The sequence below is a fragment of the Osmerus eperlanus genome, chromosome 2 (assembly GCF_963692335.1).
Source record: "Osmerus eperlanus chromosome 2, fOsmEpe2.1, whole genome shotgun sequence".
In the NCBI taxonomy this organism is placed as follows: Eukaryota; Metazoa; Chordata; class Actinopteri; order Osmeriformes; family Osmeridae; genus Osmerus; species Osmerus eperlanus.
The window spans coordinates 4,064,332-4,080,859 of NC_085019.1; the positions used below are offsets into that span (position 1 = coordinate 4,064,332).

The 16,528-nt window shown below is 51.0% G+C and overlaps 1 protein-coding gene across 1 annotated transcript in view; it reads right to left on the bottom strand.

Moving 5' to 3' along the window:
- Nucleotides 1-465: 465 nt before the first annotated feature.
- The window catches only part of srcin1a (SRC kinase signaling inhibitor 1a), a 16,683-nt gene continuing 620 nt past the window's right edge, over nt 466-16,528 (bottom strand). Inside the window, 14 exon segments of the mRNA XM_062478606.1 lie at nt 466-2,188; nt 5,455-5,468; nt 6,097-6,237; nt 7,707-8,888; nt 9,052-9,141; nt 9,729-9,881; nt 10,005-10,144; nt 10,248-10,503; nt 10,613-10,931; nt 11,059-11,206; nt 11,694-11,824; nt 12,745-12,920; nt 16,175-16,268; nt 16,270-16,520. Of these exon segments, the coding sequence (XP_062334590.1) occupies nt 1,651-2,188; nt 5,455-5,468; nt 6,097-6,237; nt 7,707-8,888; nt 9,052-9,141; nt 9,729-9,881; nt 10,005-10,144; nt 10,248-10,503; nt 10,613-10,931; nt 11,059-11,206; nt 11,694-11,824; nt 12,745-12,920; nt 16,175-16,268; nt 16,270-16,520 (3,633 nt within the window). The 3' untranslated portion in view covers nt 466-1,650.

Below are 16,528 nucleotides of genomic sequence, written 5' to 3' on the forward strand. Positions count from 1 at the left end.
AGCACGTTCTTCTACTCTAACAATTGAGACTGGGCATAGGTGAAAGCAGTTTCATCTTCGACAATAACGACATAACAGAAACTCTTTCTTTATCGTAAGATACAATATGTGCTATATTATTAATTACATCTTTTGTGTCGATTTTCCTCACCATTAACATGGTCCCTATTTGTGAAGGATCTTGTGCCTATTCTATTGTGCCTTTTAATGTTGGTCCCTGTGCTATTCCATTCTAATCCTACACGTACTAGACAGACTGCTGTGTGTTCTCCAGTCAGGACAAAGCTAAAAGCAATCTAAAACCAGACTTTACAAAACGTTGTCCAGCTGCCGTATGTGAGAGACTGTGCACTGATGCGAGCGTTTGTGTCGTGTGTGCGTGTTGTTTTTGTGATTCCAATCATCGTGCAGAGGTTATGGTAGGACATAACATAATCTGAGGATACATCCTGATTGTCATATTCACAGTTCATTCACTAAACATGTTTACTCATTCTACATTCTTTAATGAGCAATCTTCTAGAGTTTCTAGTTCTTTTTTTTTTTTACATACAGTATGGTGCCTCTAAAAGCAGTATCTAGCAAATATATCTTGTGTTATCATAACACTGTGCCTATAATATTGAGAATATTGATATAGCCAAACACTCATCAAAAGGAAATTAGAGACTTATTTATGTACAGACGTGGAGTGTTTGTTAAAATCATCTCTCTGGTCTTGTTTGTGTTGACTGTATTCCATAAGACCAGTCTTCCATTGCCATTGTGCTAACAGTTAGGACCATAGATCGACCGGGTGAGATGGGAACCGGACATGTAGAAAAATGTCACATTGAAAAGACAGTAAGACGGAGGAAAGAGAAGCTGCAATAAGATGAGGAATTTATGGGGCAGGGAACAAGGGCTGTTTCAACCATGTAAACCCTTCACACAGTGTCTACAAACAGAGACCATAATAGCACCAGTTTAGAGTTTCACACAGGGGAGGTGCCAGAGGCCTGGAGACGGAGAAACGTGTAGAAACCGCCCTAGAAGAGAAACCACCGTGTTGTTTCGTTTCTGAACAGCTTCACATTCAGCCCAGGTGACACATACACGACAGTGTTGGTACTCTTACACATGACTACTGTACTGTTGATTATTGCAGCTCTACTCTGTATCTAAAACATTAGTCACAGTCAAGTTATTACATTTACTCCACAAACATTCCATCGAGTGGGATTTGGCAAATGGTAGGATGGGCTGGGGGTTGCATTGGACCAGCGCAGTCTCTCTCTCTCTCCCCCAAGAACAGGCTGTTGGAGGGGGTGGAGGTCCATCTGCGAGCTACCCACTTGGGGAACTGGCAGTACACTCCCTGTGTGGGCGAGGCTCGGAGGAACCACAGAACAGACCAGGAGCGGAGTGAACTGAGCCGTGACGTCTTATCCCTTCCTGTTACAGCACAGGAGATCTGTCCAATCTGGTTGCTGAAGCGAAACTACAAGCTGCTGAGACATACTAAGTTGAAAAGGAAAGCCCAGCGAGACTAGCTTTGCTGCAAGGGTGTAGAACCCAGTGCGCTTGTTGTGGCCTTCCCTCCTCAGGCTTGGGGGTTGCCTTGAGTGTGTTCCTCTTCTTCCACCCCCTCTGCCCTCCTCCTCCTCCTCCTCACTGGGAGCCGCTGGGGGACAGGTTCTTGGGCAGCGTCTTGCTGCCGCGCTCCTTGTAGCTGGTGATGCCGCCGGAGCACTGCAGGCCGCGGCCGCCACTCTTCAGCCCCAGGGAGGAGAGGCTGAGGGAGGTCAGGGGGGTGGGGGAGGAGGGGGACAAGGACAGGGTGGGGGAGGTGGGGGAGGTGGAGGAGGTGGCCGTGGACGACGAGGAGGGGCGCCCGTTGGGCAGCGGGGTGGAGGATGTGCGGTTCTCACGGAGGAGGCGGTGGTGTCGGAAGGTGGAGGAGAGGAGCAGGGCCTCGGCACTCAGGCCAGAGGCTGACAGGCTGGAGGCTGACAGGCTGGAGGCTGACAGGCTGGCCAGCAGGGCCTTAGCCTGGTTGGAGGAGGCCGTCAGGGAGGATAGCGCCCCCTCCTGGGGATACTTCCTCAGGCCCGGGGCAAACACTGCCGAGTTGGAGGGCAGGCGGCCAGAGAAACTGGCAGCCCTGGTGTTAGACAAGAGAGGCTCCACACTGCCATAGCCACTGTCGCTTCGCCAGGCCTAAGGGAAGGGCCATGGACAGGCAGGGGGCAAGGGCAGGGAGGGGAGAAGGAGCGGGAGGATCATGGAGAAATGGAGCATATAAAAAAAAAAAAAAAAAAAAAGAGAAATTAAATAGAGTATAGTCTTAGAGTCTGTACTGTCGTGGTGGGCTGAGGACCCTACAACACTGTCGCATCCCAAACACACACGCACACACACACACATAGCAAAGAAGCAGAACTTTTGCAACATGAATTTCTGTAAGACACAGAGAGTCTTGAAGAGGGATATTTGGTGGGGGTTCAGTAAGGGGAGAGGGGGGGGGGGGTACTCAGGGAGTAGAGGGTGAAAGGGGGGGGGGGGTGCAGGTCTGTAGTCAGATGGTGCTGAGGAGAAGGAGGCTGAAGAGGGCAGGCATGGGCAGGTCTCTCACTGCTGCAGGGTCACGGGCGCAGGTGGAGGGGCAAGTCAGGTGGCGCAGGGTGACAGGGACCGGTGAGGTGGCACCCCAGGAACAGATGTGGGGGGGGGGGGAGACACAGGCGGGTGAGGGTGAGGAGACGTGGGGGTGAGGGAGGGGTGAGATGAGGACAAGAGACAAACACAGGAGACCGTTAATCAGGTTAGTGTACGATGCTAGTCAAGAGTGCCATCTGCACAGCATGAACACATCTACAGCAACGTTTGCAACATGGTAGTCACACAGTTACGAGTGAAAATGAGGCACAAGCGGAAATATAATGCTGGGGTCCATTCTGTTTCGTTCTTTTAATGAACATTGAAGTCATTAAAAAATGCCAAAACATTCCAATGAACGGCTAAAAACACCGCACAAGGTGTGATGCTGGAGCAAACCGTTAGATGGCGCCGTCCCAGCGTCATGAGAATGTACAAAGTATATTTCCTGTCACTTTCCTCCCTTTCATTTACGGAGGACTACAGGCAGGTGGCACAGGAAGTGACACGGCCCGGGCAGGAGGCGGGCAGAGCCATACGCTTCAGAGCCCCACTGGCAGACTGAGCGTGTGTGAGGACTGTGTAGCCCTGTGATCATCCCTACATCAGAGTCATTGGCTGGTGACACCTGTCTCTGTGTTGGAGCGTGTGTGCGGGTGATGAGGAGGGGAGACCAGGCACAGCTGGGATGTACCCCTCCTCCCTCTATTCCGTACGGGCACCGTGATTGGGCCTGGACAGGAAAAAACTCCTGAAGGGAAATTCAACCAGGAATAGAGAGTATCTTTCAAGCAATTCATCAAGAGTTACAAAAGGAGGACAAAATGAGAGAACTTTCTGGGTCTGGAAAGTTTTTCGGCGGAGGGCATTTGTGAAGGGATTGTGGGTTTTGTGCTGTGTGATTGGAGGGCAGGTGCGTGTTGGTCTGGTGTGGCCTGGCTTGGCCTGATTTGTGGGTTTGTGTTGCTAGAAGGCTGCCGGTGCCCTGGTGCCTGTAGTTGTTTCTCCAGGGAGGGGAGCTGTTCCTTCTGCCTCAGGAAGCCCTCTCAAGCCTGGCCGACACATTTATTCCGGTCTGTTAGTGCAGCAAAACAGCCTCCCTTCATCCTTGGAACCTTAAATCTGCCTGACCAACCCCAAAAAAGAAGCACTACTCAAAAAGAAGCACTACTCCCCCCCCCCCCCCCACATACACACCTCTCCCCCGACCTTAAATGTGCTGTTTTAAAGCCACAAGTCATAACAGGCTGAAAATGGGAAATGGAAATAGTGTTTCTGCGATATGAAAGGGATTCACATTGTCATGCCTCCCTTGATCCGTGCCAAAAGCAAACGGCAGTGCAATAGTGGCTTTGAACTGTCTGTTCCTATCCAGCCCAGTGATTTGAAGGATCCTCATGGCTGGAATTGGATGATGCCTTCCGGTAACGCTTCCTAACAACGAGGCCACGGGAGCACAGGTTGGTCAGCTGCCTTGGCTCGCCTCACACCCACACACCCGGCGCAACAGAGATAACACTCCCACAGGCTGGATCACACCAACACGGACGCAACAAAGATGTGCTGTCTTCAAACACATGGAGGATTGAGGCTGAGGAATTCAAAGACCGGAGAAAACAAAAAGGGTGGATAGTAACACTGATGCCAGATACAGGGTCAGAGGTCAGGGGTCATCTCTGGATTCTTTGGAAAGGTGACCGAATGTCAGTCGTAACATCATAGCATTAGCAATTAGGGGCCAACATGGAGCCACATCTGACACAGTCTTATACTATCAGTACCAAATCCTGTTTATACTACCACTACTTTTGGCAGAGTTGACAAGAATGACTCTTTCTGTTGGAGAGTTTTATTTCCATTCAGAAGTGTCCTTAGTGGCTTTAGTCTTTTGGTTCTGGTTATTGTTGACAGCGTCCGAGGCTCAATGGTAACATAATGGATGGCTCGGTGCCCATGCTGAGAGAGGATTTGTTTGACTGCCTTCCATCCTTTTGACGAGGGGATAGTGTTTTCACAAACACACAGCCTCCTTTCACTGGGACTTTTGACAACAGTTGGCGGACAAAGCACGCACGCTGAGAGCAATTGTCCTTATACCGAAATAATGGGATTAATTTTCCTCCCAGTAGGCAAGCGAGACAGACCCACTCCTCCATGACAGCTCTTGGACCAAGGGAGGAGGGGGGTGGAAAGAGAGGGTGAGAGGTGATAGAATACAAGACAGAGATATAGGGAGAAAGGGGAGAGACGCAGGGAGAAGGGGGAGAGAGACAGGAATTGAAGAAGGGGAAGGATTGAGGAAGAAGGAGACTGAGTAGGAAGAGAGGAGCTGAGCGAGTGAGAGAGACAGAGACAGAGAGACACAGAGAGAGAGGAGAGAGAGAGAGAGAGAGAGAGAGAGAGAGAGAGAGATGAGAGAGAGAGAGAGAGAGAGAGAGAGAGAGAGAGAGAGAGAGGAGAGAGAGAGGAGAGAGAGAGAGAGAGAGAGAGAGAGAGAGAGAGAGAGAGAGAGAGAGAGAGAGAGAGAGAGAGACAGAGAGACAGAGAGACAGAGAGGACAGAGAGAGGGGGGCGACGCTGCTGCTGCTGCTGACCTCCTTATATTGGATAACCAGTGATTGGTTTGACACGGCTGTGCGCTGATTAGCCACAGCTAGACTGAGACACAGCCCGCTGAAGAGATTCCTCCGTGGCTTCACCACTCTCCCTCCCTCTTACATTCTCCCGCCTTCATCCCTCCATGCTCTGGCTGTCTCTCTCTCTCTCTAAAATTCCTGTCAAGCTCTTCAGGGTGGAGTGCAGTGGGTTTAGAGGCACTTCAGTGCTCCAGCCTTTTCTTTAATAACATTGACGTTGGAGCTTTTTCCACTGCCTTGACTCGCGCTCTCGCTAGAGAGGAGACGCGTCTCTCGGGCTGGGCTCAGGAGTGACACGCCTCAGCGCTTTCATTTCCCTCCTGTGACCGGTCTGGATTCCTGACATGACCCCCAGCCTCTTCTCCTTCAGGCTCCGCTCTAAAACCTAGAGGAGTCAGGTGGCTGAGCGGTTAGGGAATCAGGCTAGTAATCAGAAGGTTGCTGGTTCAATCCCCGGCTCTGTCAATGACGTTGTGTCCTTGGGCAAGGCACTTCACCCTACTTGCCTTGGAATGTCCCTGTAGTTACTGTAAGTCCCTATGGATAAGAGCGTCTGCTAAATGACTAAATGTAAATGTAAAACACCACGGCACGCCACTTTGGCCCACCTTCACTCAGAAGAGACAACAGCTCAGACCAGATGGCTCACCGGGGAGACGACACAGAGGACAGCGCCAAATCTGTGGGTTTCCTCGGTTTGACCTGCCTGTCTGTCTGTTTCTGGGCTGGTCTGAGGCAGAGTGTGGGGGTGTGAGAGGTGAAAGGTTGGAGCATTGAGGGTTGGGGTAGGTGGGTGATGAGGAGGAGGGTGTGGAGACTGTACCTGCTGCTGGGCCTGACTCTTGAGGAAGTCTTCTCTCTTGCCACTCTTGGTCTTCTCTGTGCTGTTCTGCTGCAGGTGCTTTAGCCTGGAGGCAGCCGAGGAGTGGAGGACTTTACCCACACCAGAGGAGCCGTGCCCTGCCTGCAGGAGGGGTTGGGGGAGGGGAGAGGAGGGCGGAGGACAAACGGGGCACGGGGGAGGGCGAGATGAAGAGAGACAAGGGGAGGGGAGGGAGCAGATTGAGAAGGGAGTCCGATTTACGTTTCAGAGTTGATCTATTTAAACAGAGATTGTCTCAGTGGGACCCATGGCTGTAGCAAAGCAGGCCAGTGCCGCTCGGCTGCTGAAGGGAAAGAAGAACAGGGCTTACAGCTGATATAACTGTAACACGCACACCCCACCAATCCCTATTTCCTAGCGACAGAACGGGGCCACAGCAAGACAAACAGGAGGATTTAGAGATGGGAAATTGAAATTGACAGTCCAGAAGCACAGGTCAACCAGGGGCTCAGTCACAATGACCTTTTCCCCCTGAGCTTCTAACTCCAATATTGTCACGCTGAAGGCCTCCTACCCTACCTTTACTCACCACACCTTCAAATGAGGAGAAATTGTGTTCAGGGACACACATTTTGTTTATAAACCAGATAGATCATGGGCTGTACATTTTGATTCAACAGTAAGTTGGGTTAAGGGATGCATTTTGCTGTACGGGTCGTTTTCAATTCCCTTTTAAAATATTACTGTACAAATCCACGTCCGTTCTAGGGTGCAGAAGTCATTGGAGTAATGAGAGTCTGACATGAGCGGTTACAGTGGGCATGCTGATGAAACTATGTGTGAAGACACTGCAATCTCATGTCAGGCTCCGGGGAGGCCTTCTCCTCTCTCCTCGCTACTGGGGAAACACGGAGTGACAGCATGACTGTTGAGCATGGCTTGAGAGGGAGTTTATACACACACACAAACACACACAGCCTTCATTCTTACCCCCTGTTCACTGTTTATAATCAAAGAATTATCGCCAAAGTTCCATCATGTTTGAATTTCATATGTTAAACAAAGGTGGTGCATTAACCTCTCTCTCCCAGCATGCCTTGGGATTTTATCTGGCAATATGATAATGTAATACCCTGCCAAAGATAATGAGAGCGTGGACAATCCGACTCCAAACATTAACCGAATCGATATATTTTCCGGAACCTGAGCAAAATCGATACTAATTGATGATGCAAGTGATGGGCAATTGATTTCAGAGGGGAGAGCTGCGCTGAACACAAAACGGAGACGAGAAGGAGACACACAGAGAAGACAAAACAAAGGGAAGGCAGAAAGAGAGACACAGCGACAGGATAAATGATAGTTTATTGTCGGAGGAGGGACCTGCCCATGTTTACAGGGTAGAAACAGCAGATGGCAAGGCAGATCAATAAGAAAACAGTTAAAGCAGCCCTTCCTAGCAAGACAGCGGACCGATCATTAATCACAGCAAAGAGGAGGAGGCGGGGCGGAGGGGTGCTCCTTTCAAACTCAACGTGGTTTTCGAATGAATTGAATAGAACGTAATCAGTTGCCGAGTTATAAAGGAGCACACAAGATTGTTAGAGATAAGGGTGCAGCTGGAAGTAATATCCCACGAGGAAGCCCAGAGAAGGGGGGAAGAGAGAGGGAGAGAGAGCGCACGTGCCGTCCAAGAGACTCCATGCTTCCAAACGGAGGAGAAGGTTCTGGACCTTGGCTATGGCGGGAGCGAACGAAGAGGGCTTGGGTGGGACGGGAGGCTTCCGATGTTCTGAGGCTGGAGCACTGGGGGTCTGGCCTGGGGCGGAGTCCTCTCCCTGCGGGGCGTCTGAGGAGGGGTTCTGGGGGTGGAGGAGCTGGGTGCTGGGGTGGCCGCTGATCTCCAGCAGGGTGATCTCCAGCTCCCTGATGGTCTCCTCCAGGCTGTCCAGCCTCCGGTAGGTGCTGCTGCGGATGTCCTCTCCCCGGGCCCTCTGGCTTGCTCTGGCCAGGCCCGCCTCCGTACCTGCTGACCCATTAGACCTTAATGGAGCAGCTGCTGGGCTCTGCTGGGATTGGTCTATTAGGGTTTCCACGGCTACTCTGCTGGGGCTGAGAGTTAGGGCCCTCCCTCCCGTATCCATCCCTCTCCTCAACGCCTCCCCCAGAGAGTCCTGCTGGTCGGGGGGGAGGCAGAGTCTGGGGTTAGGGGGGCTGGAGACACGGCTCAGGCCGCTGGGGCAAGACCCTGCCCTGGGTTTGGGCACTGGCCTGGGTGTTTCCAGCAGAGTGTGGAGCTGACTGTAAGCCTCCCTGACAGTCACCGCTTCCCTGAAGAGCACCAGGATAGGACTCTCACTGAGGCTGACATCCAGGTTCTCCTCGGCCTTCCTTTCCTCTAATGGAAGAGTCAGCGTCCTCAGAGCCTCTCCCACAACCCTGCCAAGGCCCTGGGCTTCAGAAGGGGACATGGCCCTCACGTCCAGCTCAGTCAGCACCAGGGACAGCTCCTCTCTCTTCTCCCCGACTTCCTCAAAGGATTCCTGGATCTTCAGCTCCCGGAGGGGGGCCGCTTTTCGGGGCTGTCCCACAGGATCCCTCTCCTGGGAAGGCTGGGTCTGGGAGACCATGTGGGGACCAGTCTCTCCTGGAGTGTGGCTCACTGGGGAGGGGCCCTGTGTTTGGTCTCTGACAGAACCCTCAGAGGCAGGGGTTGGAACTGACGAGCACTCAGTCAGCACAATCTGGGGGACAGGAGAGAGGGCCGTTCGAGGCAGGGCCACAGTCTGTGCCTGCAACACAGGGAGAACGCCTGGTGTTCAAATCAAGACGTCAACACTTTCAAACAATGACGCAACTCCTGGACACCTCCCGAACGGACGCATTAGACAAACAAAACATGTGGATTGCGAAGCAGGTCCTACAGTCTGAGGAGAGTAAATGTGGGTGTTTTACCTGAGTGTCTGGTGCCAGAGGGCCTCCTCTGGGCCCTGATCCGCCCTGCTCCCACCGGAGAACAGAGCAGTCCAGCGAAGCTCTGGACAACTGACACACACAACGTAGAGTTTGACAGCTGGACACGCTCACCCACACGCTCACACACGCTCACACACGCTCACGCACGCACACGCACGCACTACACACCATGCTCTGTGTTCCAAACAATGGAGACGTCAAAGAACCCAACTACTGGGAGGTTGGCTCTTAAAATCATAGGGGAACACTGAGTCCATCTGAAGTCACTAGAACGAAGTGTGTGATAGGCCAAGCGGAGCTTCCCAAACACTTCCTGGTGGCCCGTAGGGGTCCGACTGCCCAGGCTGGGCTGATCTGTGACGGCTGACTGGTGGAGTGTGTGATTGAGCAGTGGGATCTTTGCGCTCGCCCACTGAGGAGGACAGGGACCCGGGTGACATATGGCACCGGCTGCCTTGGCCTGACCTGAACACCAATCTGTCAGTGGTAATGAGGCCCACAGTGGCCGTGTGTATGTGTGTGTGCGTGTGTATGTGTGTGTGTGTATGTGTGTGTGTGTGTCTGTATTCATCCAATGTTCGACTAATATTGAGGATCTTGACAAACGCTATTTCTTTGTCAATTTGTTGCTGATGCGACCATTGTCCAGTCAGTACCTCCAGTTCAGCAGCAATTCTCTCCTCCTCGGTCTCCTCCTTGTCCCCGGTTGCCAGACTGGGCGGGGTGGATGCAGGGCGGGGGTTCTCCGACACGGCCCTTCGCAGCTTCACGTGGGGCTTCTGGGCCTCGCAGTCCTCGGACTCCATCTTCTTCCGTCACACAAAAACAAGTTAGAAGGCGTGTTTGTCCACTCCGAGCACAGAGAGGATCCAACTACGTGTGTTTATCTGTATGCAATGTTTGTGTGTGTGTGGCCATCTCCTTCTGCCCACCTTTATACTCTTCCCAGGGATGAGGGTCTCTCCGCTGCGGGTGGTCAGCCCAGGGGATGATGGGAAGCTGCGTCGGGGTGGAGGCGGGGGAGGAGACTTGGAGGGCTTCTCCGTGCGATAGCGCCCCACCGTCAGCTCATCTGTGTGGGAGCAGAACATCAACACGGGAGAACCAACACAGCAGCGCACCACACCTAAATCTACCAAGCTTTCTCTCAGCGTGCCTGTCGGGTGTGGTCTTACCAGAGCCACGCCTGGAGCCGGGCTCCTTCCCGGACAGCTTGGCGTGCTGGGGCTTGATGGACCTGTGCTCCAGGGTCCCGCCGTGAGGCGTCTGAGAGGGCGTGTTGGAGGAGGGCTTGATCTGCTTGGCAGCAAAGTCCAGGTCAGGGATGGCCTTCATCAGCTCTGCCTGGGTCTCCTCCAGCAGCCGGTTGATGTCCTGAGCGCTGTACTGGGTCAAACTGGCCCGCTTCTCCTCCCAGTCTCGTTCCGCAGCCTGGTGGAGGATGAACGTGGATGTGTTCAGAGACATGCTTCAGGCATGGGCTGGCATCACGTACAGGCCAATGAGATGAAAGATGGAGGGTCAAAAGTAGGATCCCTACCAGTCGGACCTCCACAGACACGGCCTTGTCTGAGGCAGCCCGGTTGGCCAGCTCCTCCAGCGCTCTGCCCTTGTGGGGGACAGGCGGGTGGTGGTCCCTGTGGTGGCTGGAGGGGTTACCGTGGCTGTGACCGGAGTGAGGGCTCCAGTTGGACAGGCTGCTGAGGCCCCCTACCCCTCCTCCTACCCCCAGGTCGTTGATGCCGAGAGGGGGGCTGGTGGGCAGGTCAAAGTCGTTGCTCTTGCGGAAGTCTTCGTTGTGCTTGGAGAACGGGCTGGAGATGTCGTCCTGCTTCTTCCACACCCCCTCGTTGACTTGCCTGTCGGTGAACACACAGGCACATACACACCCACGCACACACACACACACAGGACGATCAGATGTGGGTTCATCGGGGCGGCTGTAGGGATTTGGCGCACGCTGCTTGTGCTTGGCGTGCGCCGTACCTGCGCATGGTGGTTAGAGTGTCTGTGACGGTCTTGCAGCGTTTCAGCAGGGCGTCCAGTCTGTGGGGCTCCTCCTTCAGGAACTTGACGGCCTCCACTTCCACGCGGAGCACCACACGCATCTTACTCTGCAGGCCGGGGAACTGGTCTGCGCAGGACACACAGACAAACAGAACCGTCAATCACCAACAATCAGGAACACCCCACCCTCCCTCCCAATTTTTTTTTTAAACATTGTCCACTCCATCCAAATGTCACATCTTTCACAGTCAACGTGTTTTTCAAATCACCCACATTGATAGAGGCGATGTCCTCACCGGAATTGTTTTGCCAAAGTGCGGAACATCATTCCAAACTAGATTCAATCAGTCTGAAGAGTGTCAGAGCTACTAGGCTGAGAGTGATGCAGTGCTCCACTGACTATCTGCGACTGACAGACATGTAATCACAGCCTGAGTCACTGATTAATGATTCAAAAGTGTCTATCAGTGTGTGGGTGTGAAGATGTGTGTGCGTGTAGAGGTGTGCATGTGTGAGTGTGTGTGTGTAGATGTGTGTGTGTGTGTGTGTGTGTGTGTGTGAAGATGTGAGTGTGTGTGTGTGTATGTGTGTGTGTGAGTGTGTGAGTGACTCACTCTTCAGCTCAGTGAGAGTCTCTCCCAGTCTCCTCAGCACAGAAGCCTTCTCCTCCAGCTCCTGCACCGTCACCAGCTTGTGGTTGACAGATGAATCCCTCTGGATCTCCTCCACAGACTTCTCCAGGTCACTGTGAGATCACAGGCAGACTGCTTTTACATTTGTCTGTTTCACTTATCCATTTAGAAGAGGTTCAAGGATTAGAAGCGCATGATAACAGTACTTTGGTGGTCGGCATTAAAGGCAGAGTAGTTCATGTTTTTGTCATATTTTCTCAAATAAACTTCACATCCTGATTTCAATCAACAAATATAACGCTGCTCCCCATCGTCCATGCTGTTCTGCTGAAGTCAACATGAGATGATCCAGCAACACTGGGTCGACACACAGAATTATTTAAGATGTTAGCCTCATGTAGCCTGATTGTTTGCTCATTCAATATTGTCGTCTCTGTGTGTGGCTGTGGCTGTGTGTGTGAGGAGATGAGGAGTGATCGAGACACCTCACACACACAGCCACAGACACGCACACACATCAACACACACTCGCTCTTTCTCTCTCACACTGATGGAGCTATATTACTAATGAATATCTAACTTAATGACGTAAAACAGGAATTAGCCTCTAGCCATGTGGCTAATTAAACTTATGTGAATTATTAAATGGCATAAAGTGGCTTTTAGCAACACTTAATAATGACCATTGATTAAGTGTGCTGATATAATGAAGCAGATCATTTATGCAGAGTGTTCACTCAATAATGTTCCAGACCCAAACCAGGCTGGATTCTGCCCGTGCGCCTGAAGACATTGGCGACATTTCCTTCTGTATCTCTTACTTTTCTACAGTTTAAGACCATGAAATGTCCTGTATCAAACATTTAAGAAAGTGGGTCTTCTGTTCTGTAATATTCCCAGATGTAAAGTTTCAGTTAAACTGTCAGAGACTGCCATAGCTGTCCATGTGTGTATGTATGTGTGTGTGTGTGTGCTCCACCTGTCGATGTGTCTGTGTGTGTGTGTGTTGATGTGTGTGTGTGTGTGTACTGACTGGAGCTGCTGGATGATAAGCTCCTCCTCGTTGAGGTACTTGAGTCTCTCCTCCTCCACTAGGAGGCGCTGTCTCTGCAGGGGGTCTTCCTGCTTCCTCAACGCATCGCTCACACGCACGCTTAGCTCCGCCTCTGTGCGTTTGACCAGCGTCCGCACCGAGTCCTGGTTCTGAAGCTACACGCACGCACGCACGCACGCACACACGCATTCACACACACATCATTATTGATAGGATGGGCATTGTGTTTACTGATGACTATAATCAGACTGCAATTAGGTTTTCCTTGGCACTTGTAAACTAATAATATACAATTGTGCTATATTTGAGTTGGGCTTCTTGTCTTCGGAGAAAAATTGCTTGTAGGAGCCGCAAAGCAATTTCAGATGGATGACATTCCAAAACGACTGAATATGCATGGGGCAATAATCTCCTCAGAATGGTCTGCACTGGCCTTCACATCCTTGTCATGCTGTGGCCTTGCCTGGGTAGTGATGGGTGTCTGTGTGTGCACTGACCTGTCCTTGGCTGCAAGTGTATGTTGTACCTTGATCTGAATGGCTCTGTCCTTGAAAGCACTGTGTGTGTGTGTTTCTGCGTGTGTATGCGTGTGTGTGTCCTGATGTGCAAGCATTTTACTATTGAGCCATCCTGTCTCTCTTGCTAACAGAATGTGATTACTGTAGCCGCTGATGATGGTTCCTATCATGGAGGTGGTGCGCTAGTGTGTGTGTGTGTGTGCGTGTGTGTGTTTGTGTGCGTGTGAGTGCATGCACGCCTGCGTGCCTACTGAACACGCCGACATGTGAGTAAGACCATGTCCCTTCACACACACAACCATCAGGCCCCTGGTCAGTGAATTACACTGGATCACACAGGCATCACATGCATGAATGTAGACGGACGACACGATGACACAGGCTATGTAATACATCCACGCTCCCCCGGTTGAAAACACATGCTTAGCAGGGAAACTGAATAATGGATTGCTTTTATGGTGCAGGGGACAAAAGGAAAGGATATGGCCGTCATGATCGGCGCTGGCTAGTCCTTGTTAGGCAAACAGAAGTGAGCTATTAGAAAGTCATTAATTCGGTTTCAGATGCAGCATGCTAAATAACAACACTGACAGTTCGACAGACAGCGTTGGATTTTTGTGTTGCCATTCTCTTGCTATCCCTCCCTGGCTCTGCATAATTCATGAGCACAATCCATTATTCAAGCCTGCAGCCGTCTCCCTGGGTAACAAGGAAGGTCAGAGGGTAGGGGTCATGCTTGGGCACGCACACAGGTACTGGCCAGGGCTATCACTGCCCTGGACGCAGGCTCACTCAGCTGCCATACCTTTCCCCTCTGCTCGTCAGCGCGGGGATTTGGAGCCCTTGACCCTACAATCATCCCCCCTCTCTTCTCCTCCTCTCCAAACCACCCTGCTCCGTTCCCGCTTCTCTCTCCTGACATTGCGAGGAGGTGAATCTCTCTCGGTTGCCCGAAAGCGTTTCAGTTGACTCTCTCTTTCCTTCCATTCTGTAACCGTGGTTATGGCAGGGAGTCCGACGATAGATCTCCTCCTTTTATGTCTTCACCTTTGATTTGGCCTTCTTTCATGTGATGTCACAGCTGTCTTTTCGGCGGCATCCCCTAGCAACCAAGGACCACTCCTTGAAATGTTTACTACAAACACAGTCACTTCTTTTATCTCCTACACCTGCCTGATCTTCGGTGCATACTTCGACCTCAATGTGTCAACCAGACATCTTATTTAACCTTTTCATGTTCCTGTTAAATTTGCCTGAAAACGCCTAAACAGCATACCCAAAGTAAATTGGAAGCTGTTCTTGAACCATTTGGAGTACATGCATGTAAATGATCTCTTTTGAAAGCTGACACTCTGAAGTTATGTCCCTGTTGTCAGGACCCCTGTCAGTCCTTCTAGTGTTGAGTAATAGAAGCTTGAACACAAGGAAAGTGAAAATTTCTATTTCCGCCTAGATTTTGTTTTGAAAACAGAGGCCTGAAGAGGCCTAGAGGTGGTAGGTATTATCTGGAAGACTAAATTGGACCACAGGTTGAAGCCTTACCCAATTCAAATCAAAAGTCAAACATAATACCACAATATATTCATATTTGACACATGTTTTTATAAGAATACATCCAGGAATTTTCTAAAAGGGTCTTTTGGAGACTCCAAAATGACCCTTTGTAACCAAGGTCAAGGTCAAATAAAAAGGTATTATTTTTCATAATTGTTATCTCTGGCCCATCTCTGGTACTTAGAAATATCATATATAATAGCTAAATCCCTAATTAGTAATACTGAAACACAAAAACTGAAGCATGAACACATTGGAGTGCTTTATCTGATTCCAAGGATTGGCGCACAAAGAACACTGATTCTGTCAACCATATTGCGCAATCGACTGTTATTTTGAAGGCTCCACAGACGCATACAAATGAGGTATTGGCATTTTCAGCTAGCTGTCAGCTACAAGGCTAACGAGCTAATTTCAGAGCCAGTCGAAGCCAGTTCGAGAAATTTGTTTAGAACGAGTGTGGGGGGGGGGGGGCGGGGGGGGGGCAGGACGCACAGACCTAGTTGGCTTTAGAGGGCTGTCAACGGGGCATGGAAGCTCCTATTGGGTCGAACAAGGTGTCAATCAAAAGGGGAGGGTTCAACGGACATTTTGAGACCTTCATTTTGTAAATACTCCGTTGATAAACCGGACAAAATAACACTTTTATGTGAACAAGTTGTTTCTTCCGTCGGCTAACTTGCATAATGAAACAAAGGATAATGGCTATTCATGAACGTAAAACATTGTATTTGGACGAATTACTTTACATGGTTAGATACTTTGAACCCTTGGGACTTACGCAGATCAAGTTTTGATGGCATGATTTGCACACCTGGACCTATTTGAACAACTTAGGGTGAGTACAACTTTTTTCTTTGGCATTGTTGAAGGAATGTTCACCGGAAAAAGACGTTGACTTTGCTTGCTATTGTGACTTGATCTTGAATTGGTTTATTTCAATGGAAGCACAAGAATCGTAGCTTTCCAACGATGTATAACATGTGTAGCGTCTAAAAAATATATTTGTTAGAATTTAGTGCGTCGTAACTGAGGAAGGGGGAGGCAGCATTTTTGTCTCGCGGGCGAAACAGGAGCGTAAACAGGTTAAAGTATGTGTGTGTTCTGCCTAGGCATGGTGTGGCAACAAAATGCATCACCTATAAACAGATTCTCCCAGAATGGAGACACACTCTAGGACAGCGAACCGTACGACGACAGACAGAATCAGGTTTGACACAGATTCAATAGGGTTCGCACGAGTCTCCCGGGAGACTCGTGTGAATGCGGCATGCGTCGGAGCCAGGCAGATGCGCGGGGGCGTGCAGCAGCAGCGAGTCCAGGAGGGCACGTCTCACCTGCAGGTTGCGCAGCTGCGACAGCTGTTTGCGCAGGTCGGTAGCGTTCTGCTGCAGGTCGTGCAGGTGGAGCTGCATCTGTAGCCGGCTGGCCGGGCTGCCGTTGGCGGGCGGGGGGCGGCATCAGGGCCAGCGGGGCTGAGGAGTCTGAGCTGCCAGAGAGCAGAGCCGAGGTTAGACAGGAAGTGACACGTACACACGCAGACAACCATTTCTTGAAGCCACTGGGAACACGTGTGGGCATGCTATTAGTGGTCGAACAGATTGCAACATCCAGCTTCTTCCAGTGGACACACAAACACACACTCGAAATAAGCTGTGCTGGACAGGTGTAGGATGTCAGTTCAGGTTGCA